The sequence below is a fragment of the Vulpes lagopus genome, chromosome 3, assembly GCF_018345385.1.
Source record: "Vulpes lagopus strain Blue_001 chromosome 3, ASM1834538v1, whole genome shotgun sequence".
NCBI classification, from domain to species: domain Eukaryota; kingdom Metazoa; phylum Chordata; class Mammalia; order Carnivora; family Canidae; genus Vulpes; species Vulpes lagopus.
In genome coordinates this window covers 77,644,989-77,672,698 of record NC_054826.1, presented here as the reverse complement: position 1 = coordinate 77,672,698, position 27,710 = coordinate 77,644,989, and the positions used below count along the sequence as shown (strand labels likewise).

General features: G+C 37.4%; 1 protein-coding gene across 5 annotated transcripts in view; it reads left to right on the top strand.

Annotated features, from left to right (window-relative positions):
- BICC1 (BicC family RNA binding protein 1) overlaps positions 1 to 27,710 on the top strand; it is a 270,715-nt gene that overhangs the window by 146,613 nt on the left and 96,392 nt on the right. For all 5 annotated transcript variants that reach the window (XM_041747647.1, XM_041747644.1, XM_041747643.1 and 2 more), the window contains one exon: positions 10,083 to 10,152. In XM_041747647.1, coding sequence (XP_041603581.1) covers positions 10,086 to 10,152 — 67 coding nt within the window. In that variant the 5' untranslated portion in view covers positions 10,083 to 10,085. The remainder of the gene's footprint in view (positions 1 to 10,082; positions 10,153 to 27,710) is intronic.

Here is a 27,710-nt window from a genome sequence, read left to right as displayed (position 1 = left end):
AGATTCCTCAAGATGCCATTTTTTGAATGAGTTATGGGAGACTGTAGATGGAGCGGCTGTACTTAAGATACACCAAGTGCTGAGTAATTGGAAAGTCTTAGGTGATTGTTGCCTCTTTCTCCTTGGTTTATCTCCTTCATCACTGTTAATTACTTTAACGGATGCTTCTTAGATCCTAAGTGCTAGATTCAAATGTTTAAAAGTGAACAAATACAGTTTGTTGGCTCTCAGGAGACCACCTCATTGGTGGGATTGGTAAATTGAGCAAATAAATAAGCATTATAATGTTACCACAACACAGAATGGGGAGGGGAGAGGAAGGTGACTTCTGACTGAGAGGGCTGGGAAAGTTTTCATAGTGGGGGGGCGCATCTGAACTAGATTTTGGTCAAGAAGTAGGAGATCACTGAACTTTTTGAAATAAATTAGTTAAGCCTGCATATCATGTGGAACGGTTTGCAGCTCCCTATCAATGATTCTCAATGGGGCATAAAAGAGTCTTCACCTTGCACAGCAGTATGGGACCATAAAAATAACTGGGCAAGATGAAACTGCAAACTGCTTTCAGTAATCAATGAGGAAATTGAATGATGTGCAGCTTCAAAGACTTTTTGTGAAAACATTAAAAATTTCCCTGTCAGTGATAAATATATAGGAATATGAAAAAGGTATTAAAACTACTATTTAATGCACTGTATTTAAATGGTAAAAATATAGAAATCATGTGTTTAATTTCTTTTGAAAAAATTGTCAATAGTTGGAACTGTGGCTTTTTTATTGCACAGTTTGTAATATGGAGAGAGAGTATTTTCTCTACCTCAGTGAATTGTCATGACCGTAAGTCTAGATCAAATTGCAACATGTCATCCTTTGTACTTTCAAGGTTGTGAAATATCTCCCAGAGTGTCTTTAATGTGAAGTGTTTTGCCAGTTTCAGTTTCTCCTTGTCACAACCACTTTCATCATTTACATCCCCGAATTTCTCTTCAGTAAGTCTCTTCTGGCCTCATATCACCAACCCCTACCTACTAGTGGCAGCATCAACATTCACATCCTCCCCTATGGATTCTATAACCCTGATGTTTGACTCAAGTTTCACTTCCAGTGATGTCACTGTTTGTTTGCTGTGCTTTCATCTTGATTGGCCAGTTTCCACTTTTGATTATCCATTTTTATAAAAGCTCACTTGGTTTTGGTCCTGGGAGATAAGAAGTCAGTTCAATTCCTTGCTTTGCTATCTGTACATGAACTAAATACAGATGTGCAGTGAGTAATCCCCAACAGACCTTGAAAGAAGCAGCATGATTAGTCACTGATCAAGATGCATGTTATATATATATATATATATATATATATATATATATATATATATATATATATATAATCATATATATAATCAATATATATATTGATGCATGTTATATATATAATCTATATATATATATTGATTTGTATACTGAAGAGCTGGCAGTGGAATGTATATTTGATGCAACTACTCATAATTAATGTACTTTGGTAACTGGAACATAAACTTGTCTTGTTTATGTTCAAGGGGGATTGGTGGTGTTTACCTAAGCATGGTAACTAAAATTTGTGCATCTTTCAACTGTGCAAAGCCAGGACTGTCTATATGGACTTCTTGAGTGGGTTCATCCTGCCCTTTGTTGGAAGTTCAGCATCTGTAGCCCTGGCCACTGAATGCCAGTGTGGCCCACTGTTGTGTCACTGTGACAACCAAAATGCTTCTGACATTCTCTGTCTGTGCCTGAGGGTGGTGATCCTTCGCTGGATTGAACTATTTGGGGCTGTCTCTGGGTTACTCTGCCATTAATGAATCAGAGTGTTGAGGGGCAGTCACTCTGCTGCTAGTTGAGCTTTCAGATGAACTCCCCATAAGTATATGGTGCTTTCCACTTATTTCATAAGCCAAGTGGGTCAGAAATTACTCTTGCCAGAGAGTCATGTGACTTCAGGACTAGCTGGACTTTGCTACATACCTATCTGCTGCCTAACTTCTTTGAATCATCATTTCTTCATCTGCAAAATATGTGAGACATATCTGATTTACAAGATTATTACGTGGAATACATGGGAAATATATATGAATATTAGACAAATATGAAGAATTGTTCTGGAGATGATGAATAACTCAATCAGTAAGATGCATTTCTTAGATTTAAAATGAAGTGCAACAGAGCCTTCTAATGTCTCCGCAAAGTAAACATCCTCAGCTATCAGACACCCCCTCATGTGAGAAGTTCACTTCTTTCCCATCTCCACTTTTCAGGGTTTTCTAGTTGGCTCTTTTCTCATGTAGCTCTCTTCATGGTGAAATGCAGCAAATTGACTCACAATCCATTAGTACGTGAAGTAACTTTAGACAGCCGTCTCCATGAGGATAGACCTTATTTCTCTATTGATATAAGGAAAATAGAGCACAAATGAGTTGTTGTTGGTTTTTTTTTTTTTTTTTTTTTTTGTGAAGCAGGCTGCAGATGGCTCCCAGCTGGTAGCCATTTTGAATGACGAATTTTCAATCGTTTAGAGTATAAATGTCAAGTTAGAGTGTTCAGTGTTCTTTTCCTGGTCCAAGAATAAATATTTCGAGTAAAGTCAGCATAAATAGACATCTCGTTGGTTGATCTGAGATACTGTTTACTTACCTGTGGATTTTTAACTTAATGTCTGGATTGAAGAATTTGGTGAAATAAGCACGTTAGTAGAAATGTTGGCTTGGCAAGGGTTTCCATCATCTGTAAGATATTATCCTATAATTGCTGCAAACTTGCAAAATCTGTAGTATAGTGAACATTGGTAGATATGTTCTCTTTCCACATGGTGTACTAATCTGGAATTTGTTTGGAGATGGAAAAACATTATCATTTGAGCATTGAAGAATATAAGTAGAAATTTTTTTATTTTAGATGAAACTACGTGTAGAATTTGATTGGATTTTATTTGTTTTATTCTAATTTTGACAAGTTATTTTGGTTAAGTGAAATTATTTAAATGATTCCTTGTAAATCTGTGATGAAATGTTTTTCAATAGCTGATAGAACTTTTTTCCAATTAAAAAATTTCCAAATTCCAGCACATGTAAGCATTATTCTTCCTTGCCATCTCTTCCTTTTTTATTCCACCTAGAAACTCAAACCAAACTGGAACATAGGATTCTATGTTTATTAGGTATCTTTTTAATATAAAAAAGTAGTGTTACTACTCTTTGATTAGGGTACATTATGGCCTGTTTACAGAATACAAATATGGAAAAGTTAAGATGACTCATTAGCTCCTAAGTTATTACAAATCCACAGTATGCTATCATCATCAGATTTTTACTTATGGGAAAATAACTTTCAAATGTAGATGAACTACAAAAATACATATTCTGATATAAACAATCTTAATTGCTTCATATGTTTCAAAATTGATATTCTTGGCTCAGATACTTTTGTTACTATAAATATTTCCTGTCCCTCAAATCTGAGATTAGCATAAGAATGAAGTTACATTTCCATTATTATGTTAAGTAATGGGTATAGCAATCTAACAATGGGAACTTAAAATAGTTATTTTTCAAATAGTTTCATCTCTAGATGACCAACTCCAAAATCTCCTCCACTCCCATGGCATATAGGATTGCTGCTTATGATAGAAGAACTAAAGAGACCTAGCAGAAATTGGTAGAATTGAGAAGACATTTTCTTGACAATGAAGATGTCCAGAGGTCGAAACTGACCTATTTGGTTTTGTTTGTTTGATCGATTGATTGATTGATTGATTGATTGATTTGAGACACAGAGAGAGAGAGGCGGAGACACACACAGGCAGAGGAGAAACAGGTTCCATGCAGGATGCTGACGTGGGACTCGATCCTGAGTCTCCAGGATCACTTCCTGGGCCAAAGGCAGCGCTAAACTGCTGAGCCACCCAGGCTGCCTGAAACTGACCTATTTGAAGTGGCATAAACATATGCATCCAGAATTCTGAGTTAGATCAAGTCTTTAGAATATTTAAGGTGTCATTTAGTGTTTATTGAAAATGATTCAGTAAACATTGAGCTTTGATTTTTATGAAGGTAGAAACCAGGACAATAATATTAAAGAAACAACACCCAAAAAACTAGCTAGAACTCACCTTAGGATTTTTCTCCCTGAGACAGAAGATAGTTATTTTCTTCCTGGAGATTTTGTGGTTTGCTCACTGAGGCATTGCTTCACCTAATTGGCATCATGATACCTGGACTCCTTGTTTCACCAGGAAGCACTAGCCATTTTAAGCATGTTTCCCAGTTTTCAGTTCAAATTTCACACATCTTATGTTTTGCACAGGGGTTGGTCAGAGTTAGCCACTTAGCCACTTAATTGAATTATTCCTTGAATGCGAATTGCACATTTGGACAGTATCCTGGCTTGCTTAAGAATTGGGGCATAACATTGATTTCTGGAAAGTAGTTTTCTTGTAGGAATTGGTTGGATTGTGGAAAATGTATAATATTCTTTTGAAAAGCTGTCAGTGTTTTTATCCATTATGAGATCCTCAAAATTAACTACTTTAGTGGTCCCATTTCTGTGATTTTTTTAAAAACATCACTTTAATACTTAAAATCCAAACAAATTTTAAATAAAACTTGTGAAGATGCCAAGAGATTGCCAGCACCTCCTATTATAGTTTGCTCGTGATTATCTCTGTTGATGTGCTGATCCTGCAAAGGAGAGTAAGCACTTAAGTAAGGGTTGTCTGGAAGCCTTGGGACATCTTTTTAAAACTATAACTCATCTATCTGTAAGCTTTCTAGCCACCCCTCCCCCCCTTTTTTTGCCTCAGGAGAAATCCCAGCTTTATCTCTATGACTTCCTATAGCTGCTTTATTAATGTACAGCTTCTAGAATAATGAGTTAAAATAAATGTTTAAAGTAGTTAAGGTCTGATTTAATGTTTATAGAAAATTAGTCAAAATTAGTAGTTTGTTCTTTGAGCTTTGGATAAGATTTAAAAAAAAAAAAACCTAGCTGGAACTCAATTTGTTTTTTTGTTTTTTGTTTTTGTTTTGTTTTGTTTTGTTTTAGACATAAGAGAGTCATTTTCTTCTCAGAGGTTTTTGTGGAGTCTTTGATTTCAGCCCAGCTCTGGACCTCACCTTTTCCAGCTCCTCTATTTACCTTGAGTTACCTCTCTATTTGTCTTGATGACCATTTAGGACATTTTCTTAAACATAGCCTGTTGGATACAGAGCTTCTGACTTGCTTAGTTAGTGCCCTAGGTTCTATGTCTGCACCTCAAGATCTGCATCCTCATCCCACTTCTGCTAGGGCACATGCTTCAGCCCCCTTTTCAGTAATCAACTTCAGCAACTTCAGTCCTAGGGTTCCTGGACTGATGTTGCCCTGTACTCCCAGCAAAGAACTGTATTTCCTCCTCCTCCTGATCACTCTACTGCTCCATAATGAGTTGAGACTAAAACCAGCTATTCGTGTGCAGTGTTGTTGCTGTAGGAACTGGCTTGGAGTCATTGGAGGTGATGGTTTGAAAAATTTCATTGATTTCTTCCTAAGGGAATTTTCACTTCTAAAAGTGAAGTAAATATGGCCTCTTCATATTTGTAGTTACTTTCCCAGTTTTTAGAGTTGGTTTGTGCTGAATGATAACCAACCACACGTGCTGGATGGCTTTGATTTGTGTCATGTCTTCAAGTCTATATGAACATGTCCATATGCAGATCCATAGGCAGGTAGAGAAGACATGAGACAAACTTGCTGTCCCGGATGTGTGAAATGAGCCTTGAAGCACCTTAGACTGTCTGGAGTACCTGCCCTCCCTCCTCCTAGACTCCTAGACCTTTCTACATGTACACCTCTCCTATATGGGACACGTTCTCCACCTTTTCTCCAGCTAGCTGTTTCTCTTCCTTTAGTCACAGCATTAAAAGGCATTTCCTTGATGTAACTTTCCTTTCTTTCCATGTCTGGGTTAGGACTCCCTCTATACTCTCATTATCACCCTGCCCCATTCTGAAACTTGATACATAGTACATAATGGTGGATTAACCTGTCCTCTCTCTTGTTAGACCATGAGCTCCTGGAGGGAGGCACCATGTTATTTCCTGTTGTATCCGGTGTTCCTAGGACAGTGCCTGACCAAAAGTAATCAATATGTAATTAACTCAAGGGTCAATATTGTCTAACAATCATTATAGACCATGTTCTTTGGGGTTTTCCACGTTTTTTTTTTTTTTAAGATTTTATTTATTTATTCATGAGAGACAGAGAGAAGCAGAGACACAGGCAGAGGGAGAAGCAGGCTCCATGCAGGAAGCCCGATGTGGGACTCCATCCCAGAACCCTGGGATCATGCCCTGAGCCAAAGGCAGACGCTACCCAGGATTCCCTTCCACATATTTTCTTACCAAAACCTCCCAACAATTCTATGAGTAGGTACTGTATAATTAATTATACAGAGGATAAAAAGCTGATAAAAGTAATCTACCCATCATGATAGCTAGAAAGCGGCAGAGATAGTACTTGACCCTAGAGCCACCCGTGCTTAATGGCTGGATTAACAACAAATAGAGGGATGTCTCAGAAGGTATCCAGTTGGAGCTCTGTATGGTAATTGCAGCCTAGTGAGTGACTTGTATGCTTGGCATGGACTGGCCACAGATCACGGAATCACTTTTTTCTAATCATAGAGAGCAGGTCAGTTATGGGTGTCAGATTCTAGTAACTAGTAATTTGTTTTCTCTAAAAGGTTTGACATTTACTGTAGCTCATAAAACTTTGGGGATCATGAAATTTGAAAGGTAAAACTCTGGTTTTAGAGTTAGGGATACTAAGCTTGGCATAGTCTCCCTTCCCCACAGATAGTGTCAATGTGGGTAGTTTGAAAGTGAGTGCTTCTGAGTCCCACCACTTCACTACACAGTGGAGACCCTGGACTGGTTGGGAGGCTTAAAGAGAGTATGTGTAAAGTAGCATTTTGACTTGATGGCCATTATCCACTATGAGGCTGTTTTCTGTGGCATATTATTTTCTGTCATGGAGCAACTGTTCGTGTTTAATACGGGGAAACCATATATATGCAGGGTGATTTCTAAGAAGTTCTGCAAATGATTAAGATTTTAGAAAGTTATGTCTTGCCACCATATATTGTCAAAGAAGCTTCTCTATTTATAGTATTCTAATTATGGCACCTAACATTATTTACTGGATTAAATGGCCAAATTATTTAATTTAGGAAAAGTATACCGATTATTTTCTTACTACTTCCCCACCAGCAGCATTATAGTAAAATCTCATTTTTCCATTTTATCTCTTTGGGTACCTTAGCCAACATAGAGGAAAATTCTGAATCAATTTTTAGTCACTTTGAAGATACATGTATGAATAGTAGCTTGAACTATAGGTAATAAATGTGACCAATGAGGGATGCCTGGGTGGCTTAGTGGTTGAGCATCTGCCTTCGGCTAAGGGTGTGATCCCGGGATCTGGGATCGAGTCCCACATTGGGCTCTCTGCATGGAGCCTGCTTCTCCCTCTGCCTATATCTCTCCTCTCTATGTCTCTCATGAATGAATAAATAAAACTTTAAAAAAAAACCGTGACCAATGAGAAGTCCTTCCTCGTTGGAGCTTCCTGCCCTTATTCAGTGACTTTTGAATTTACTCATAAATTTACTTTTCTTGGCTTTCAGGACTTGAATAATTTTGAAGATTATATTTTAGAAAACCTTTACTAACCACCTCCCTTAACTCGACCTTTTAAGACAATGGCTGTGAGCCATCTTTATGAACAGATCTTGTGCTAGCACTCAGTCCACCGTCAGACAGTTGGCTTTTTTCTTTGTGTCTCTGACTGGACTGTAAGCTTGCGGACACCGGGAATTCTATCTTATTCATAGCACTTGTGGTACCTAGGTAGGCTCTTGATAAATACTTGTAGGATGTTAAAGTCATGTGTTATGCACAAATCCTAAAGCATATTTTCAAATTTGTATATACATGTTTTAAAAAGTCCTATGTTCCAAATAGTTTGGTTGTTAAAAGTGTGGTCTTTGCAAGAAGTCTGGTGTTTTTATCCACACTCTGCTGCTTCTTAGCTGTTTGAGGAATAAAGAAGTCTACTTCATAAGCATGCTATGAAGATTCATTTACCCAAAGGTATCCTATACTTGCTGTGTGCAAGGTAGAGAGCTTACTTTTATTTTGCAAACAAGTAGACAAAGAAATAGGAGAATTTCTTGTAAAGGGTAAGAAGGAAATGTGTAAAGGGATTGTGTAAAGGGTAGGAAGGAAATGAACATAGTAAGGTGGGAAGAATTAGGGTTGGGGTCATACAAGAGTAGAAGGGGCTGTGGCAGCTGGGCGAGTGAGTGTGGACACAAAGGCCCTACAGGGAGCCCTGCTGGGCATGGACTTGGGGCACAGAAGAAGCTGAAGAGGATGGTGTTTATTTATTTTATTTTAAAATGTGGATTTAGAGTTAACAATATAGTGGTGAAGACAACTAAATACATTAAGAAGGGTAGCATGAGATAGGCCAGGTGTTACAGGGTTGGGGTGAACAAGTCCACCTACCTGCAGGGCCAGGCCAGTACCTTGACTTAGTGAGAACAGGATGACCTCACTTATGTTTTTCAATGTTTAATAGATACACAGGTGTAGAGAAATATTTCTCTGAGAAAAACAGCAGTGCAAACACCATGATAAATGGCAAATGAGTAATACGAACATGACGATAATAGCAAGTGGCTCTTGACCTCTGTGTGAGAGACCCAGTGAGGGTTTGGGGAGCAGCCCAGAGCCTCCTGGGCATCTGGTCCTCAGTGCCAGCCAAGTGTTGCCATGTGGGAATGTGGGATCCAAGTGCTAAATCTGTCAGGTTTTCCAGAGAACTAGAAATCTTAATTTCTATGTGAAATTCCCAGAGTTAGAAATGTTGGCTCATGTTTTAAAAACCTTATGATGGGTAGACAAAATGCATCTGTGAGCTGCCAGTTTGAAACATCTGCTGAAAGTTCTTTTATGCTATGAAAAGGGGGATTATGTGAAGTACGATGCATGTTACGTGTTAACTGTGTAGACTTACGCCCAATACATAGCCAGTACTGAAGGGATGAAGGTACTTTTTATTAATTGCACTGTTTAGTTGTCTTCACCTTTAATTTGTTTAGTTAACTCTAAATCCATATTAAAAATCATATATTATCCTACTCTCACTGAAGTGATTAATGTGTGCTAGTTTTATTCACCTATTAATTTGTTTTTTTTTTCTGTCAGTTTGGTTAATTCTGCATTCATGGTACAAACATAAACATTAATCTAGTCTTACTCATGTGGTAAAAGTAGAGAAGAACAAAGGATGAACTTTTTTTGGTTACTCTTTCTTACTTACCATCTACTGCTTTTGCTCTTGGTGGTAGTTTCCCTCACTTTATCTTGTACCATTTTGCACATTTGGGTCCTAATCACCCTGGCTTGCATTAGCCGTGTAGAAGTGGAAAAGAACTGTGGCAAAGATGCCATTTTGCACCAGGCAAAGGATGATGGGAATGCAACCTTACGACATGATGTCGTGTTTAGAGAGATTTTTCATCAGATTTTAATGAAATACAAATGTGCCCAAAGCAAGTTATTAATTTTTTTCTCAGAAAAAAAAGTCTTCATTTAGTATGGCCTAACCCACGTAGTTTTCTATTACAAGGATTATGTTTGGTGTGTTGCAATCTGTTGGCAGTGGTCTTGGGGAATTTTATTCAGCACAAGCATCTCTGACAGTTCTGGCGTCAAGTGGGGTCAATTACTTGTTCATGTACTTTTGGTCTTGTTGTCTCTATGTTAAAACTCTGAAGCATAACAGAGAGGAACACTGGGAGTAACAAAATATACTTGAATATTTCTAATAGATTAAAGGCTTATAAAAATGAATCTCTCTTTTCAGCAAGTTTTTTTTTTGCGTTGTTTCAAAATGAGATCATTTTATCAGCATGAGACTAAAGACTTGAAAATAAATTTTTTAGAAGAATTTTATCTGTAAATACAAGTTCTTAATTGAATCAATATTTTTCTCTCTTAATTTTTGTTACAGATCATGGAGGAAACAAATACGCAGATTGCTTGGCCATCAAAACTGAAGATTGGAGCCAAATCCAAGAAAGGTAAAATCATGAGAGATGGAGAAATTGGTGGCTTTAATAATGGAGACTGGAATTACTGGAGGTTTGCTGGTAGAAAATCAACCTTTATTCTTATCATGTATGTCCCCAAATAGTTGTGAAATAGCAATTTTTGGAAGGTTTATCATAATTAAAAATTATGCCTTTTATCCAACTTAGCAAATACGATTTCAATGATGTCTTTTCATTTGATGGCCATGAGTCATGGTGACTCTCTACATGTAATAACATGTTTTCAACACATAAACTTCCAGTGTTTATTCTTTAGGCTTCTTCTTTTGTGCCACACGAATTTAATAGCTATTTTCTTTTCCCTATACAGGAAACCTTAGGTTTCATTTCTTGCATGATTCTTCTTTTCATCTGTCAAACAGTAGTGAACCCAGTACATTTCTCTTTTAGGCTGAGCATTTCCCTTGTGTGGCCTTTCTTTCACTTTATCCTAGAACACCCCACCCAGTGCATGGTTGGTAAGGAATACAAATACAGGCACCTTTATTTTCTTCCCAGGTTACATAGTATTTTTAAGTGACCTGCCAGTGTATATTTATGGATAGTTGTTCAAAGTATGACCTTAGTCTCAACAAACTTTGTTGTGTATACTTCATTAAAAGATACATGTCATTAGGAGATAATGAGAGATACCATCAAATAGTTCAGAAACAGTGTTTGTGCAAGCCAGACATTATCTGTTGTGATCCAGCTTTTTTGTTGTTGCTCTTTAGTTTCATACTTGCTTCTCCTTCTACCTATGACTTTTATTGCTAAATAATACTAAACAGTGAAAGATTTCTCTGCTTCTTTTCTTGGTTTAGTTCAGATTCCCATCTTTTAATCTCATTATTAGTTATTCATCACATGGAATGTAAATTATTTTACAGTTATTGTGAGGATGAGCTGGATTCCATGGACTGGGATTTCTGCAGAAACTCTGCTCTTGTTACTTTCTTGTTTCTGATTGTAGTGGCAAGAAAGGGGAAGCCTGTGGGCTAAACAGTCATAGGAAGACATGTGAATTTCCAAGTGTGATTATGTAACTTCGTACATGCCTTGCACTTGCCAAGTGTTATAGGATATAATCTCAATCTTCAGTGTGTTGAGAGGTTTTACACTCATTATGCTGAAGAAGGAATTACTTATTAGTGGGTTATCTACCTGTTTGGTTGTTTGTAGCCAGTTTAAAAATCCCTGGCCTACTACTTAAATAAATTGGAACTTGAACATAAATTGGATTCTTTTCCCTATTGTCAGGTAGTTTTACTTAAAGAATGAAATGAACTTCATTCAATTCTATTAAAAATGTAATTTGATCAGTCTCCAAAGAAAACCCGCAAGGAAACATGAATGTTTAAATGATTCCAAATAATTTTGGATGGCTTATTCTCTTGCACTACCCACGCTATGTTTTTTCCCCCTACTATCATAAGAAACTGGGAATTGATTAATTTTTTTATTCAAAATGTGGTTACAACTTTAGAGATTTTTAGATAATAGGGAGAAAAATAGATGAAGTTAATGTTTTAGTTTCCAGTCATTGACACACTTAACCCATTCACAATGACCAACTATATTCCACGTTTTGATTATATACATTTTGTTTTGAAGATAAAGATATTTCAGCAGTACATTTTGAGGACATTTAGCATAATTTGCCCATGGTTAAAGTCAACTTTTGGAATTATGCCTAAGAATTGATCCCTCCAGGCCTGTGTCTACAGACATCATTTTATTTTCCTATTATTTATGAAGTGCTATTAATGTATACAGTATTGTATGATGAGCAGAATGTGCCAAAAGAGAAAGACTGAGCCCAAGGAAGGGAGAAAAAACCAAGTTTTCCTCAGAGGAATTTATGGTTCAGAATTTATTTGAGCTGCTCTTACTACTTAAACACACAGCTGCTGAATCAGGTTTTGGCTAACATCCCTGATACGTGTATTCATATATTAATTTTAAAATGGTTAAATTCAAAGATGAAATTTGTTTGATTATGATTTATAATAAGTAGAAATAAAATGAAAATGACAGAAGGATCTTCAGAAAGTAATTCTTTAATTTGATGTGGATATCTACCTCAGAATGTTGTATGGAAAACAGTCTTTATTTTAAACCTTCTTCATTCTGGGATCCCTGGGTGGCGCAGCTCTTTAGCGCCTGCCTTTGGCCCAGGGCGCGATCCTGGAGGCCCGGGATCGAATCCCACATCGGGCTCCTGGTACATGGAGCCTGCTTCTCCCTCTGCCTATGTCTCTGCCTCTCTCTGTCTCTCTCTCTGTGTGACTATCATAAATAAATAAAAATTAAAAAAAAAATAAACCTTCTTCATTCTAAATTAGTATTATTCAAGAGACCAAGAATATAAATGTGTCTGGGGATTTGTGCCATGTTTTGGATGGTTATTAAATTCGAAATCCCATGGTGATATGAAGATTGGAATATATAGATAATCCTCAGATGATGCTAGAGAGACATGTAAGCCTGGGTTTGTGTTGTATTTTACTCTTTAGACTTTTGATCCTATTGGTTGAATTTTATAAACCTAGAGAGACATTTTTTATGGCTGCTGTTATTGGTCTGTCCCCCTCTTCCCTATTGGAGTTTAGTCCTGTGCTTTATTTTTCAAGCCATCAGCCCTGTATCAGAGTGGCTGTGTGGCTGGTTTGATTGAAGCACTGGTAGCATGCTGCCCGGCAGAAAGGCAGAAAGCCAAAGACCTAAATTTGCCATCACTTAAAAAATCAGATTATTCTCTGGAGATTCTGGTTCATTAGGTCTGTGGTGGGACTAGGAAATATATACTTAATTTAATACAAGTTCCTTTTATGGTTAAGCCAAGTTTCAGAAACAAAAATCTCCCCCTGTGACATAAAAATAGCATGACTTAGTTACAGAGGAGACGTGTTCAGAGGCAGTGGATGATAATCACTGTAGAAAAACAGATGCAGGCCCTTCAACAGACCCTTCTCTGGGGTAATGTCCATCTTCGTTTCCAAAAACTGCACTTTTATGGATTCATTAATTTTAAGTTTCTGTCTTCTTTGCAGTCAGTATGAATAAGCTTAGAATGATTACTATTGTTCTATGCTTGTGTGAAATACAATTTTGGGTAAAAAATCCACCTGGTACTTGTCCTTCTCTCTACCCCTTTTTCTACTCCTCCATTCCTCTTTAACCATGTAAAACACAGTGAAAAGATGTAATAGAAATATTTCCATTTAGTAAGCATGGCATTTTGGAAAAAGGCATATTTTGTCATATAAAGCTCAGGGACTGTATAATTTTTTAAAATTGACAAGTATTTGAAATTATTGGAAGATCGAGTTCTGATTAGAACCAGAAAGAACTAAGAATTTAAGATTCAATATAATGGACATTTAAATAACCAACTCTAGTGTTATCCTAGTGGGCAGGGTTCATGATTAAGAAAAATAAAGCAAAAAAAAAAAAAAAAAAAAAAAAAAAGAAAAATAAAGCAAAGTTTAGTATTTCTTCTGTATAACATATTTAGTGTGGAAGAAAACTCTTTCCAACTCTTAGATTCAAAATGCTAAAATATTCTACCTTAAATAGACAAATCAGAGGTTTATATCCACGAGGACAGTACTTAAGGACTAAGATGTTTAATACTGTAAAGCCTTACTAACAGAATCACTTAGGCACTCATTAAAATTTTGAAAATGCTATTCTGAATAATGGCCTACTTTAACATAAATGCAGCTTCATTAAAATACAGATAGCATTTTGAGCAAGTTTCACTGTTTGGCCAAACAGTGCCACACCCACCTTAAATAGATAAAAGTGATTTGTAATGAGAATTTATCACACTGGTGCAATTGTGCCACGTGTGATGCTAGAGAGTTTGTTCTCTTAAATATGGTAAACATTTTTCTTACATTTCTTCCTTTTGCCCTTAATTTGCTCATCAGTCTCTTTCTTCTTAGACTGGTAGAGTTGTGAATGTGGGTGAGAATTGTTTAAAGTTTTTATGCCAAATTCCAAATAAATGTAGTCAGCATTGATGAAGCTTTATTGCCTTTCATTCTGGGAAGGAGTTGTCTTACAGAATTTAAGTGATAGAAACTGTTCTATTCAACTGTTTCCTTTATGACAATTCAGGATGCCTCAGGATGATCAGGAATGAAAGGTGTGGCTGAATTGCTCCATGTATCTTGGTTTGGAGGCGATTTGGCACCAACTTTGGCCATTCTCTTCCTCCGGAATAAACAAGAGGATCATTAAAACGAGGCTTTATTATTTTTGGTTGCATTCCATTAAAACAAGTGGTATCTAATAGGAAATCTTAGCTTCAGAAAAACTGTAGACTGTTCACTTTATTTTTTTTCCAAAGGAAAATGTTTTGTTGAACATACTTACACTTTTGTTGGGTATTCACATTGAACTGTTTGAGGCCTGTAACAAGTATTGTGCAGAGGCCAGAGAAGAGGCATGGCACAGTAAGCTGTGTCACAGTTTCTGATGGTGAGCTGTGACCTATTAGTACCTCGAAAATTATTTTAGTTGTAGTAACCAGCATGTAAAAAAAAAAGAAAAACTAGATTAGGAAAGAAAACATTAGAGTGTAAGAATATTGTTTTCTGTCGTATTACATGTCACTATTTACATATGTATATAAACATGTGTATACACATTTACATGTGTATAAGTATTACTAGGTCATGGTGTAAAATGAGTGACAAAGACAGATTGGAGAACGCTGTTCTAGGTGATCAGTTCCCCAAAGGGTAAAAATTTTGTTCATCACTGTGTCCTTAGCACTGTAACCAGTGCATAGTTGGCACTCAGTAAATATTTGCAGATTTCTGATACCTCAGCTCATCTCAATCATGGTTATAGTGAAACCACTGATACAGATGGAGATATAAACCACTAAGGCATGTTGTGTAGTAGAAAGATTTAAAATCATGGCCTTCACGCAGGAGTGGCGTTTACTATTATGAAAAACACTGACCAATGATGTCTTTCCTGGAGACCTTTTAAGTGAATGAATGTACAACATGATTTGTAACTGATGCCAGTGTGGCTAAAGCGCCTTTCAGTGGTTCTGAGTAGTGGAAGGAAACTTAGTGGAAATGACTTCATCTCTGTCATTCATGGGATGCCTGAGAGAGTGAAGCTCTCTGCCTTCCCTAGTAAGCTTGTAAATGAAACTTCACAAGATGCAGCCTCTTCCATTCCAGAGTTGTTGTTGTGGCTGTTTTAATTAGTGTTTGTTACATAATTGACACATCACCCCTCTTACTGAATACCACTGTTTGCTGAGACCCAGCTGGTTCCACACACTATGCTAAACATTTTACATACATTACCTTTAATGACCAGAGAAACCTGTGAGTTACGTGGTGATGTTTTCAGTTTACAGGAAACAAACTAAGGCTTGAAGGACAATAACTTGCCCAAGTTTTATATTTAGTAAGTAGCAGACCCCAAGCTTGAACTCAGGTCTATTTTCAGAGCCCCAAATACACCTGGGTGAGATAGTACCTTTCTTTTTTTTTTTTTTAATAGTTTATTTAAATTCAATTTGCCAACATATAGTACAACACCCAGTATGTTTCTTAACGCTTTTCCTTGTACCAGCGTGTTCTCAGATGTGACGTCCCTTCAGTGGCCATAGCCACCCATGTACAGCTGATTACAATCACTACTAGTAATAATCAGTTTCATAATGCCTCAGTGCTTGGGACTTACAGTGATTTGAAAGTAGGCTATATTTAGCATAGCCTTACGCTTGTAGGTAACACCTCTTTTTTTTCAGGGGTAGATTTAAGAAAAGCGTGAAACCATATATAAATGTATATCATTTTAAAATGCCTGTTTCCGAACTTTAACTTTGTGTTTCGTATCTTCATGTGCTATTTCCTTAGGAAGAGACTTTTTTATTTGTCATTAAACTAAACTTCTAAAATTAAGAGGAAAATAATCTCAGAATGTCTTATGAATTTTGCTTGCTTTTCTGCTTTTCAGTCTTTGAAAGCAGTTTCTTTGACCTTCTTAGGAGCCGTTGTATTTCTTCTGGGGAGAAAGATTTTTTATTTAACATATTTGTATATATTGTTAATGATGAATGCTAATTGGGAACCAAGAGTAGGAATCCAGCCAAAACACTTGATAACTTGTATGCAGGGTACTAAAAGTTACTCTGGTTAGAGAGAACCAGACCTCTCAGAGGAGGATGGAGACCTGGGATATTTCTAGTTCCTGAAGCTCCCAGTATAATTAATAAAAAGCGTATAAAATTAGTGTGTATTTTAAATATAAAATTGATTATATATTTCTTTGTACATGAATGACTTCATTTGTATATAGTGCTAAACATGTAAATTTGAGACCTTTTCTGAATACGATGTGTACTCTCACACACGGACACCTGCATGTACATGCAGTCTTACAGTGAGGTGATTTATGCTATTTGATATACTAGCAGAGCTAAGGACCTGAGCTTGGAAAGCTGGCCCCCCTGTCTTCCCTCCTGGCGCCCCCAAGGGTTGGCTTATATGTTCATGTAACTGCTACAGGCTAGCCATTCCTTCCAGTCTGTCCTCTCTCTCCTCTACCAGGTCCACAGAAGAAGATGGTTTTAGTTTTTCCACTAAGCCTGAAATAAGTAAACATATCTGTCAGTTTAAAAAAAATGATTTTCAATTAACTTAATTAGAAAACAAATTTAGAGTGGAATAGAGGGTGAGAAAATGAATGGAAAAAGTGAAAGCATCAAGAGAGTGAGAAGACATGCTAGAGATGGGAAAGAACATTTGCACAGGCTAGATCTGAAAAAGACTGTTACCCAGAATATACAAAAAAAACTCTTAAAATTCAATAGTAAGGAAATGAACAACCCAATTTAAAAAACGCCCAAAAGACCTGAACAAACACCACACCAGAGAAGATATACACATGGCAAATAAGCATATGAAAAGATACTCAACATTGTATGTTACTGGAGAATTGCAAATTAAAACAATGTGGTACCACTATGCATGGTATCAGAACGGCCTAAATCTAAAACGCTAACACTACCACATGCTGGTGAGGGTATGGAGCAACAGAAACTCTCATTCATTGCTGGTAGAAATGCAAAACGGTACAGCCACTTTGGAAGACAGTTTGACAATTTCTTATAAAACTAAGCATATTCTTACTATACAATCCAGCAGTTGCATTCTTTGGTATTTCCCTAAATGAAAATTATGTTCACACAAAAATGTACACACAGGTATTTATAGCAGCTTTATTCATAGTCACCAAACTTGAAAGCAACCATGATGTCCTTCAGTAGGTGAATGGATGAGTAAACTGTGGCCCATCCAGACAAAGAAATATTACTCAGCACTAATGTGATGAACTATCAAGCCATGAAAAGACATGGAGAAACCTTAAATACATATTACTAAGTGAAAGAAGCCAATGCTCATACTGTATGATTCCAACTATATGACATTCTGGAAAAGGCAAAACTATGGAGAGAACAAAAAGATTAGTGGTTAGTGATCATTAGAGGTTTGGGGGAAAGGAAGGGTGAATAGAGCACAGATTTTTTTAGAGCAGTGAACTTCTTCTGTGTCATCTAAAATGGTACATATATGTCATTATGTATTTGTTAAAACCCTTAGACTATGGGGCAGCCCGGGTGGCTCAGTGGTTTAGCGCTGCCTTCGGCCCGGCCTGATCCTGGGGACCCTGGATCGAGTCCCAAATCAGGCTCCCTGCATGGAGCCTGCTTCTCTTTCTCTCTCTCTCCCTCCCTCTCTCTCTCTCTCTCTCTCTCTCTCTCTCATTCTGTCTCTCTCATATGAATAAATAAAATCTTAAAAAAAAAAACCTTAGACTAGGTTTTGATGTTGATGTGATACTGACAGTGGTGAAGGTGGTACCTGTGTATGGGGAGGAGCATGTATTGAAACTCTGTACTTTCCACTGAGTTCTGCTCTGCACCTGAAACTGCTCTAAAACTTAAAGTATATTTGACAAAATAAGGTCCTAGGTTCTGAGCACAACATTTTAATCAGCATTTTAAGGTATATTACATGAAAAAGATAAAGTTATATGATCCCTACTAACTCCTTAGTATGTAATTTTAAAAGAACCATAAAATCTCTGAAGAACCCGATCAAGTTTTGTGAAATTAAGAATGAAAGAAATATGGTTCAGCAGCGAATCACGCTGATATTCCCAAAAGGTGACTAGAGCCAAGTCTTACTGTTTCATCACTCACCTGCCTCTATGGCCACTGCCTTTCTTTTTGAGAGAGAGCTCTCTCTCGGTCTTCTTGATTCTTGAACAGAGGTTTTTAAGTCCCTTTCCTCTAGTGAAGAAAGTGCCATCCCAGGACTCCTTCCACCTGCAGTTCTTTCCTCTGTTAACTCCTGTGAGGAGGAAGGATGAAAAGATTTATTTGCCTACCTTATAATAGGATTGTGCTAGGAGTGTTACTTCTGTTCTCTCCTAATCCTTGTACTAACCCCCATGAAAAGCTATTATCATTTCCATTATACACATTAGTATGTGATATGGAGAGAAGATACAACTTCTTCAAGGTCATAGAGTTTGAAGTGATGGAATTAGAATATAAACTTTGATTTCAGAGATCAAGGTATTTGGGGTGCCTGGGTGGTGCAGTCGGTTAAGCATCTGACTCTTGGTTTTGGCTCAAGTCATGATCTCAGGGGTCATGAGATTGAGTTCCGTGTTGGCCCTCTTCCTCTGCCTGCTCTCCCAAATAAATAAATCTTAAAAAAAAAAAAAAAAATCAAGGTATTTCCTTCCAGTCCATAAGCATGCACATAGGTGGTAAATAAGGTGTGTTTGGTCACCAAAGGAATGATATTCCACACATTCACTTAAGAAAACTCAGAATATGTTTAATTATCTTCAAGAATAAGGGCAATCCTAACTCCTTATCCACATTTAGAAGCATACTGGATGCTGCATCCAGTAACCTGCTGCTGATTTTTTTTTAAAGATTTTATTTATTTATTAATGAGAGACACAAAGAGAGAGACAGAAACATAGGCAGAGGGAGCAGCAGGGGAGCCTGATGCAGGACTCCATCCCAGGACCCCAGGATCACGCCCTAAGCCAAAGGCAGACGCTCAACCACTGAGCCACCCAGGTGCCCCAGTAAGCTTCTTTTAATGCATCTTTTTAAAACTTTCAACCTAGGTTTATTTTAATCATTTTTATGCTTTTTTTGCAGTATATTTCTTTCTTCTTCTCTTCTTTTGAACCCCATTAATGGTTTTACTGGAATTTATATACTTTAGGGAGTAGTTATCAACATAGCATAATTTTTTAAAAAAGATTTTATTTACTTATTTGAGAGAGCAAGAGAACACAAGCAGAGGGGAGGGGCAGAGGGATCAGCAGACTCCCCAATAAGCCGGGAGTCCGACACCAGTCTTCATCCCAGGACCCTGAGATCATGACCTGTGCTAAAAGCAGACACTTAACTGACTGAGCCACCTAGGCTCCCCTAGCATATATATATATTTTTTTAAGATTTATTTATCTGAGACAGCATGGGGGAGATACAGAGAGGAAGAAAGAGAATCTCAAGGTGACCTCTGAGTGTAGAGCTAGCCTTAGGGCTCAATCTGCCAACCCTGAGATCATCACCTGAGGTGAAATCAAGAGTTGGATGCTTAACCAACTGAGCCACCCAGGCTCCCCAACCTAATTTGGGGAACATAATTTTTCCCCCAGGATACATTTAGCAATGTCTAGAGATATTTCTGGTGTCACTACTGGGAGGTGGTGCTATTGGCATCTGGTTGGTGGAACCAAGGTTGATGCAAAACATCCTACAGAGCACCGGACAGCCCTCCCAACAAGAGTCCTCTGATGCAAAATGTCAGCATGTGAGGTTGAGAAATACTAGGCTGGAAGAGCAGGCGTGACATCAGGAGACTGCTCTGTGCATAGCACTGGATCCTTCTTGGACCATTTCATGAAACTCAGTGTATGTGTAACTGGCTTCCTTTTACAGCATTAGAGATAGGATAGTAGTGACTCCTGAAGGAAGAATGTCCAGTGTAATAGGTTGAATGGACAGAATTCCAGTGCAAAATAAGCATGGTAGGATGGCAGGTCTACACATTTTAAAAGCCACTTGACTCTCAGTTTTAAATTATAGTTTGTACGTCTTTAACTACTGCTTGTTTTTTTTTTGTGAGTGTTTCAAACAGGGTCCCCAATTATGCCTTGTGGTTCCAATGCTAGGAAATGGACCAGCTACCCTCCAGTTCCTGCTGTCTCTGTCTCTCATTCCTCTTTTCTGGAATATGTAGTTGTGATAACTGTGACAGTTTCTGAGGTTTGTGACCATATTTGAACACCATGATGGTGTAGTTGGAAACATCACTGAGCAATCATGTGGCATTTTTTCACTGACTAAAGAAAATAACTTAAATCACAATGGCATTTATCATCATTTCTTCAAATGGTCTTTTTTATGCTACTAAAGCACGGCTTGAAGCTTATTATAACATTTTTATACAAACCTGTTTTATACAAATGTACTAGCAGATATTTTTATCAAAAGATACTGGAGAGATTTCAAGAATGAGGAGTTACATTCTCTGTATATGTTGTTGCCAGAAATTACTCTTAAAGCAAAATAAGTCCTACCTGACATAAAAATAAAATGAAATAAAAATAAAATGAAAACACAGCATATGTATGGGTTTTTTTTGTATGGTTTTTGATCTATGCAAACAGTGATTTATTATTACTTTATGAAAATGGGTTCATTTTATACACATACACATTTCTGCAATTGGATTTTTGGGTTCATTTTATACACATACACATTTCTGCAATTGGATTTTTGCTTCTAAAATGTATTAAGAGAGCATCTTCCATATAAAGCACATAAATAATATAAGAAATGCCATTGTATATGTGTGGGTAACGATATATCAATAATGTATTTTAACAGATCTGTTTTGATGGACATTGGGTTGTGTTTTTTTTTTTTTTCCCTACAGTGGTTCTCAAGTGTATTTCCTACTTTTACAAGCTTTTCTGTTGCAAAAATTCTTACAAGTAGAATTCTCAGGCCACAGGTAATGAGCAACTTTAATATTTTTTATGGTTGCCACTTTGTTCCCCAAAATGACTGTTGAACTCCTACCAGGAAGGGACTGGATTCTGGAAAAGACTCTTCCTTCCATCTTTGTCAACTGTGTGCTTTCCTATCCTTGGCCATCATAAATAGTGTAAAATATGGTGTCTCATGCATGTCCTTACTTAATAGAAAGGCTGAGCATTTTTCATCTGTTCATGGAACACTTTTTTGTATTACTCTGTGGATTGTTTTTCTTAACTTTGTGTTGATTTATTCGTATCCTTTCCCTGTTCTAGTTAGTTGTTCATTTGTTTTTCTAATGAAATAGTTTTTTATTTTGAATTTTTTTCTTTAAATTGTTTTTCTACTCTGAAGTTTAAGATTACTAATACTTCTCTTTAATTGTAGTATCGAAACCCCTCATTTTACCATTAATTTTTGGATCATTTCAATTTCAAACTAGAAATAAATGAATTGGTCTTAAATAGTGATAATATATTAATTTTTGAAGGACTGTGGAAAGTGCATTAACTTTTAGGGCATTGTATTTACAAAGTAAACTTTAATATTAGATTTTCAGTATTAACAGTATGTAAATTTTATATGCACATAGACACATGTATGTATATGTGTATTTTATGTGGCAAGGGATGAGAAATTTAAAAATTCAATGACTCTTATATAATGTTATAATTTGTTTGCCTTTATTTCCGTGATTTGGGCTTTGTAGTTTGTATATTAGTAGGAAAAGTTTCTGAAAATTTTTCCAGTCTTTCATAGTCAAGGGAAGGACACTTAAATACATTACTTTGGATTAACTTGCATTCTGTTTCTATGCTATCTACACCATTTCCAGAGTAGGATCCATAATTAAGAATATTTATGTTTTGGAATAATTTACCTCCTCTTCTCAAAACTCAGCTTACGTGAGAAAACACGTTTGCATTGCTGTATTTCAGAAGTACCCTTTTCCTTTTTTTGGGTGATCCAAGCTCTTTCTCAAATCACATACAGCACCAGGGAGTCCTGATTGATATCATTTAGCTTGGAAGTACATGTAAATTTAGGAAAGTGAGGCAGAAGAAAGGAAAGAGGACTTTCTGCCACCAGGGAGAAAAATATTTCAAATCAAGTGGCGTATGTCCCTATTTCCTTTGCTTTCACCATCAAATGTGTGTATTCTAAACTAATCCCCTTGGGTTTTCTCCTTAGGTCAATGCCCAATAGATTTTTACGTCATAGGTCATGTAACACTCTCTCTTTCCATACCAGCAAAATGTAATAACAACATAGTCTAGGTTTGAAAATTCATTAAATTCCATTGCAAAATATTTTTTAGTTTTAAGTAAAGTTTGTTTCATCAGCATTGACGTATGTTCTGCTTCCCAAGCCCTAGGCCATCTCATACCTTTATATATGGTGTGTCTGCTGCTGAAGGGCATCCTACACCCTTCATTTTCCAGGTGATCAACCCCAAGTCATTCTACATCCATCACAGATGACATGTCTCCCTGAAAAACTTCACCCACCCTCCATCCAGATGGAGTTTAATACTCTGGAGTTTAATACTCTTTAATGCAATAACTCAGTACCTTATCCATACTTAGTTTTTGGCACTTTTCATGCTTGTGTTATGTCAGCCTAGACATTTGCCTTTCCTTCTGGACTGTGAGCTCATGGACCTATGTCCAAGGCCAAGATGTGTTACTCCCTTCCATGTGCATGATGCCTGCCAGGAAGGTGGAGTTATGCATTATAAGTTAAAGTTTATATTAGCATTTAAGTTTAGAATAAATTTGAAATTACTTCAACAATGATTTAAGTCATTCTGGTATCTTTCAAATAACTTTTGAGAAAGTGAAAAATTAGTTAGCCCCCAGTTCCAAGTTGAACATAAATACTTCTCACAGAATATAAATAATCATACAAGGCTACTCCTTGAGTATGTATGAAGCAGGATGGAGACAAGGAAACTGTGCAACCACAGAAGTAATTAAACACCCTTCTCTAGTGACTGACATGAGTGATTGTTGCTGCTTTACCAATGATCACTCCAAGTCAGCTTTAGTCTTCTGCCTTCTAGATTAAATTTGCTAGGATCATGAATTGCCCCCACTTCCTGAAAGCTTCTATTCCAAATCTGGCCTCTACTTTCCTAGGCCCTCCGTGGAATCACTTAGAACAGATATTAAGTTCTATAATAAATGTATTGTAATTTCCTCTTAGGATGCCCAAGTTCCTTTAGTGAACTTTTCCTCTTGCGACAGCTAAAGATAGCTTGCTTTATTTACTACAAATGTGTTCCTGGTGGGATTTGGCTAGTGGGCACTCTAGTGAGTGTTGGAGGAACTTAAGAAAGAAGCATTGATCTCAGTTTTTGCCCCTTGGATATAAGAGTTTGGCCAGGGCTTCCTGCCCTACTCACTTTAAACTTTTTTTTTTTTTCTCTTTTAACCGCATTATTTGCCATCAGGACTAGAATAGTTCAGAAGAGGAGGAGGAGAGTGGAAGCCACAGCCAAAGAAACTCTTTAGGAGTTGGTAATTCCTATGTAGATCTCAAAAGGACCAGCAGAGATGCAGCATTCTGTATAGGAAAGGCTCAAAGCTGAGAGGAATCATTGCTAGGGGAAGAAAACAGGCAGTTTGAGAGTTGGAAGAGTTAGTGATTAGTAAGATGGAACTGGTAGGGCAAGTCAGTGAAGGCTATGACGTTACGAGAAGAGAACCTCATCCACGGTGCGGACAGTGGGGAGGTTGGGATGGGGTGGACACAGAAGATAATTGATAGCTATTGTAGGAGTGGGATAAAGACTAGAAGATGAGTATAGTAGATTGTATTTGATGATGGTGAGATCAAGGAGACTTCTTAAAAGGTGAATCAGCAGAACATGGTGGTTTGACAAAAGCAAGGAGTTAGCTGCCATGGCAGATGATGTTGATATGCTTTTAGTGTACCCCTGAGTTTACCTGTGGTGGGCATTTCCTATTCACACTGACAGCTCCCCGTGTTAAGTGCTGGACTCCCGAGCTCCTTTACCAGAGCACTTTGTTCAGCACTATGGAAGCTTACTCTTCTGGTTCAGAGCAGCCTAGAAATGCTAGTGCTAGCAAGTGAACTCTCCTGGGGCAGCCTTCAGCCAGTGAAGGATTAGGATCAGAAAACAAATATCCATTTTTCCTTTCTGTCTGTGGGACAGGTCTGAAGTACATTATTATTCATGTCTCCTTAGAATACCCAGGGGGACTGATTCCCAGCAGTGACTGTTCTGTCCCACTCCCTTCACTGGCTTTCTTCTCTTTTCGGTCATATTTTTCCTTACTCCCTAACAGGTGCTCCTTGGAATCACCACCTGAATGAACTATCTCAGGTAACACACAGTAACCCAAGTCCTTGTCCCAGTGTCTTTTGCAGGGAAACCCAAACTAAGATAGGTATCCTGGATGGTTGGGATAGTCATTATGCTTTGACAAATGGAGTTGGTATACTTTCTGTTGTTAATTAACGGCACTGTTGTCTCATTGAAAAAATGACTTCAGTCATCCCAGGTGTATTTTATATGTCAGTGCAGAAATACGGCAAAAATGATTTAGAGTTCACGGCACATTTTGTGAAAAAAAATAATGCTTCAAACCATCTGCAAAAGTATTAAAATGATCCCAAGTGGAGCATAGGTACTTGAAGCCATTTCCAGGCGCATCAGATTGTTGTCAACAAAAAGAAAAATATATACCAACGGGAGAAGCAAGAAGAGAGAAGAATCTGAGAACCCATGATTTTGGCAGGATAGGGAAAAGAATGTCAGTGGGTCAGCAGGACAGGAGCTCTGTGCTCCCTCACCTGGGTATCATCCAGGTAGTTTAGGGATCCCAGGCCATTGGCAGCGATACTGTGATTCCTCTGGTTAGGGAGCATTGATTATCTATCTCAGGGGAAAGGACCCAGCCATAGGATCATTTCTGTCCGCTTGTTGTACTCTCTAAAACTAATGGTTAGTGATTTGAGCCAAGTTAGGAAAAATATTTCCATTACTAACAATATAGTTGTTAAGTGTGCTCTGTGGGGATTCTGAAATATTTACTTGACAGCAATAAGCATTAGAATTTTACTCTTTTCCTATTTTTCCTCATGATCACATTAGCATCCAAATATTTTGAAAGTCAGCCCTTGATGGAGTTTTATAGATAAATGGCACAAAAATTGCTCTAACTAAAGGAAGCTGTGTATCCATCTGGTTTCCATGAATAATTATACCTGTGTTCTTCAGAGTTTGGAACATCATGATGCCTGACTGAAACCACACAGGGGTGGTCCTGTCCATTACGTTCTCTGAGAAATGAAGCCTTGGCTTTCCTGAGGTTTGTGTTCCATGTGAAACTTTAGAAGGGAAGGAATAGCATTTATTGGGGTTTATTCTCCTAAATTCTATTAAATCATTGTCACATTAGTGACCTTTGAGAGAAGCAACAGAATCTAGAAAGGAACAGACAGCAACTAATATTTAGGGGTGTCTACCTAAGAAAGAAATAATAGGTGGAGTGATTACTTGACACAATCATGAAATGAGTTTACTGTTTCATTTTTTTCTCTTTTCTGGAAGAATAACAGTTACTTGAGTGAATTAAGCTGGGAAAATACAGAGATGAGCTTGACACTAGAGAAAATAGGGCAGAGCTTAGGATGAAGCTACCTCTGGCAGGGGTAGGTACAGGTGTCAGTAGGTGTTGGGGCTGGGTTAATTAGCTTTGGACTGTTGACCTCACTTTGTGAATCTTTCCACTGACACTGTGCTCATTTTAATGAAATAACTTCAATTTCTGGTTTCTTTAGTCCCCATTAGACTCTGTCAGATATGGTCATGGATTTAAAAACTTAAGTTATTGATTCTGCTAGGTACATGTTCAGTAGAATTCTTGGCTTATATAGTATGTTCTCAATAAAATATTTATTAAAATGGTTTGAATATATATTCTTGAGTTTGGTGAGAAGGAAGAGAGGAGAGTAATGATTGTGATAGATTTAAAGTAAAGGGGAAAATTGAGTGTTAATTTCCTTAATTTTGATTAGTCTATTTGGAGATAAAGTCATTTCCTATGAGTATAGGGGGATAATTTGAAGACTTGAAACTATGGAAGATTTAGAACAGCTTCTTATGGAAAATGCAATTGAGATGAATAAAAAAACCTGCCAAACCAAATTAGTATCCAGATAAGGCTGCATAATACAACTTTGTAGTTAGGTTGTTTAGGACACTTACATGCTTTTTTCCAGTTCTTTGACTACTCAGCCATGGAAAACATAGAGGGACCTGTGGTGGAAGATAGGTAGGGCAGAAAGGCAGAGATGGAGAATTTTAGGGTGTGTGATGAGAGGGCAAAATGGTCCACCTTGGGTTGTGATAGCTCAGGGAAATGTGAAGCCAGCAGGGAAGCTGGAAGGAGGCAGGGAACTGAGAATCATAATAACCTAGAGAACTTATAGGGTTGAGAGTAGTCAAGAGTTGCATTAGTAGGAAGTTGTAGCCACAGAAGTTAAGTGTCAAGTTAGAAGTATTAAAAATGAATGGTCAGGATTATAGCAAGGTCCATTTCATGGCTGGGTTTGTGGGTTACTAACGCATAAGCAGTTTTACAATTTAGTAATTCTCGGCACCTTTAGGATAGTTTAGCAAAATTAAATAGGATTCTTTAAAAAAGCAGTAAGAAATTTGTCAATGAGTTAAGACCAAGCAAGATGGAAACAGTTAGTGTCAATATGACTCTAGTTTACTAAACTCTATGTGATTTTAAAGCTGAGTAGCCAAGCTAATATTCCTTTAGTAATTGACTTTCATGTATGGAAGAATGACTTATGTAACAGTGAGCTGTGCTTTTGCTAGCCAGTTTTAAAATGTTACATGTGCAAACACCTCATAACTTATGCATGTTTTCCAGTGAGGATTACATCATAGGTCGAAAGAAAATAAATGCATCCATGGTTCTTAAATGTTACATAATCTAGGAACTTCATAACTTCCTAGTTACATAATCTGAAGTCATTATATAATCTCATGACTCCTTACAAGGGGAAAAAGTTATATTTCATATAGAAATTCAATAAAATGATTGGATAAAGAACTGTGTGTGTGTGTGTGTGTGTGTGTGTGTGTGTGTGATTTTGCAAATACACAAATAGAATTGCTCTGACATCTCTAGAACATCAAAAGCTTTGACCTATGCCACCCAAAGCTAGGCACATGATTCCTTGGGGTCACAGAGAGTGTTCTTTACAATCTCAGCATTTCATTTTATTCCTGGCTTTTGACACTGCCTCAGTGGCCATTTATGCTCATCCTCTGATTTGGTTGCTTGAAGAGGCAGAGTCCGTTGACAGCTTCCAAGGCGTGTAGGGTTTGGCTTTCAGACTGGCAGTCCTTAGAAATGTCTGCCCAAAGCCATGGCTGCCTCTGTCCTAATGA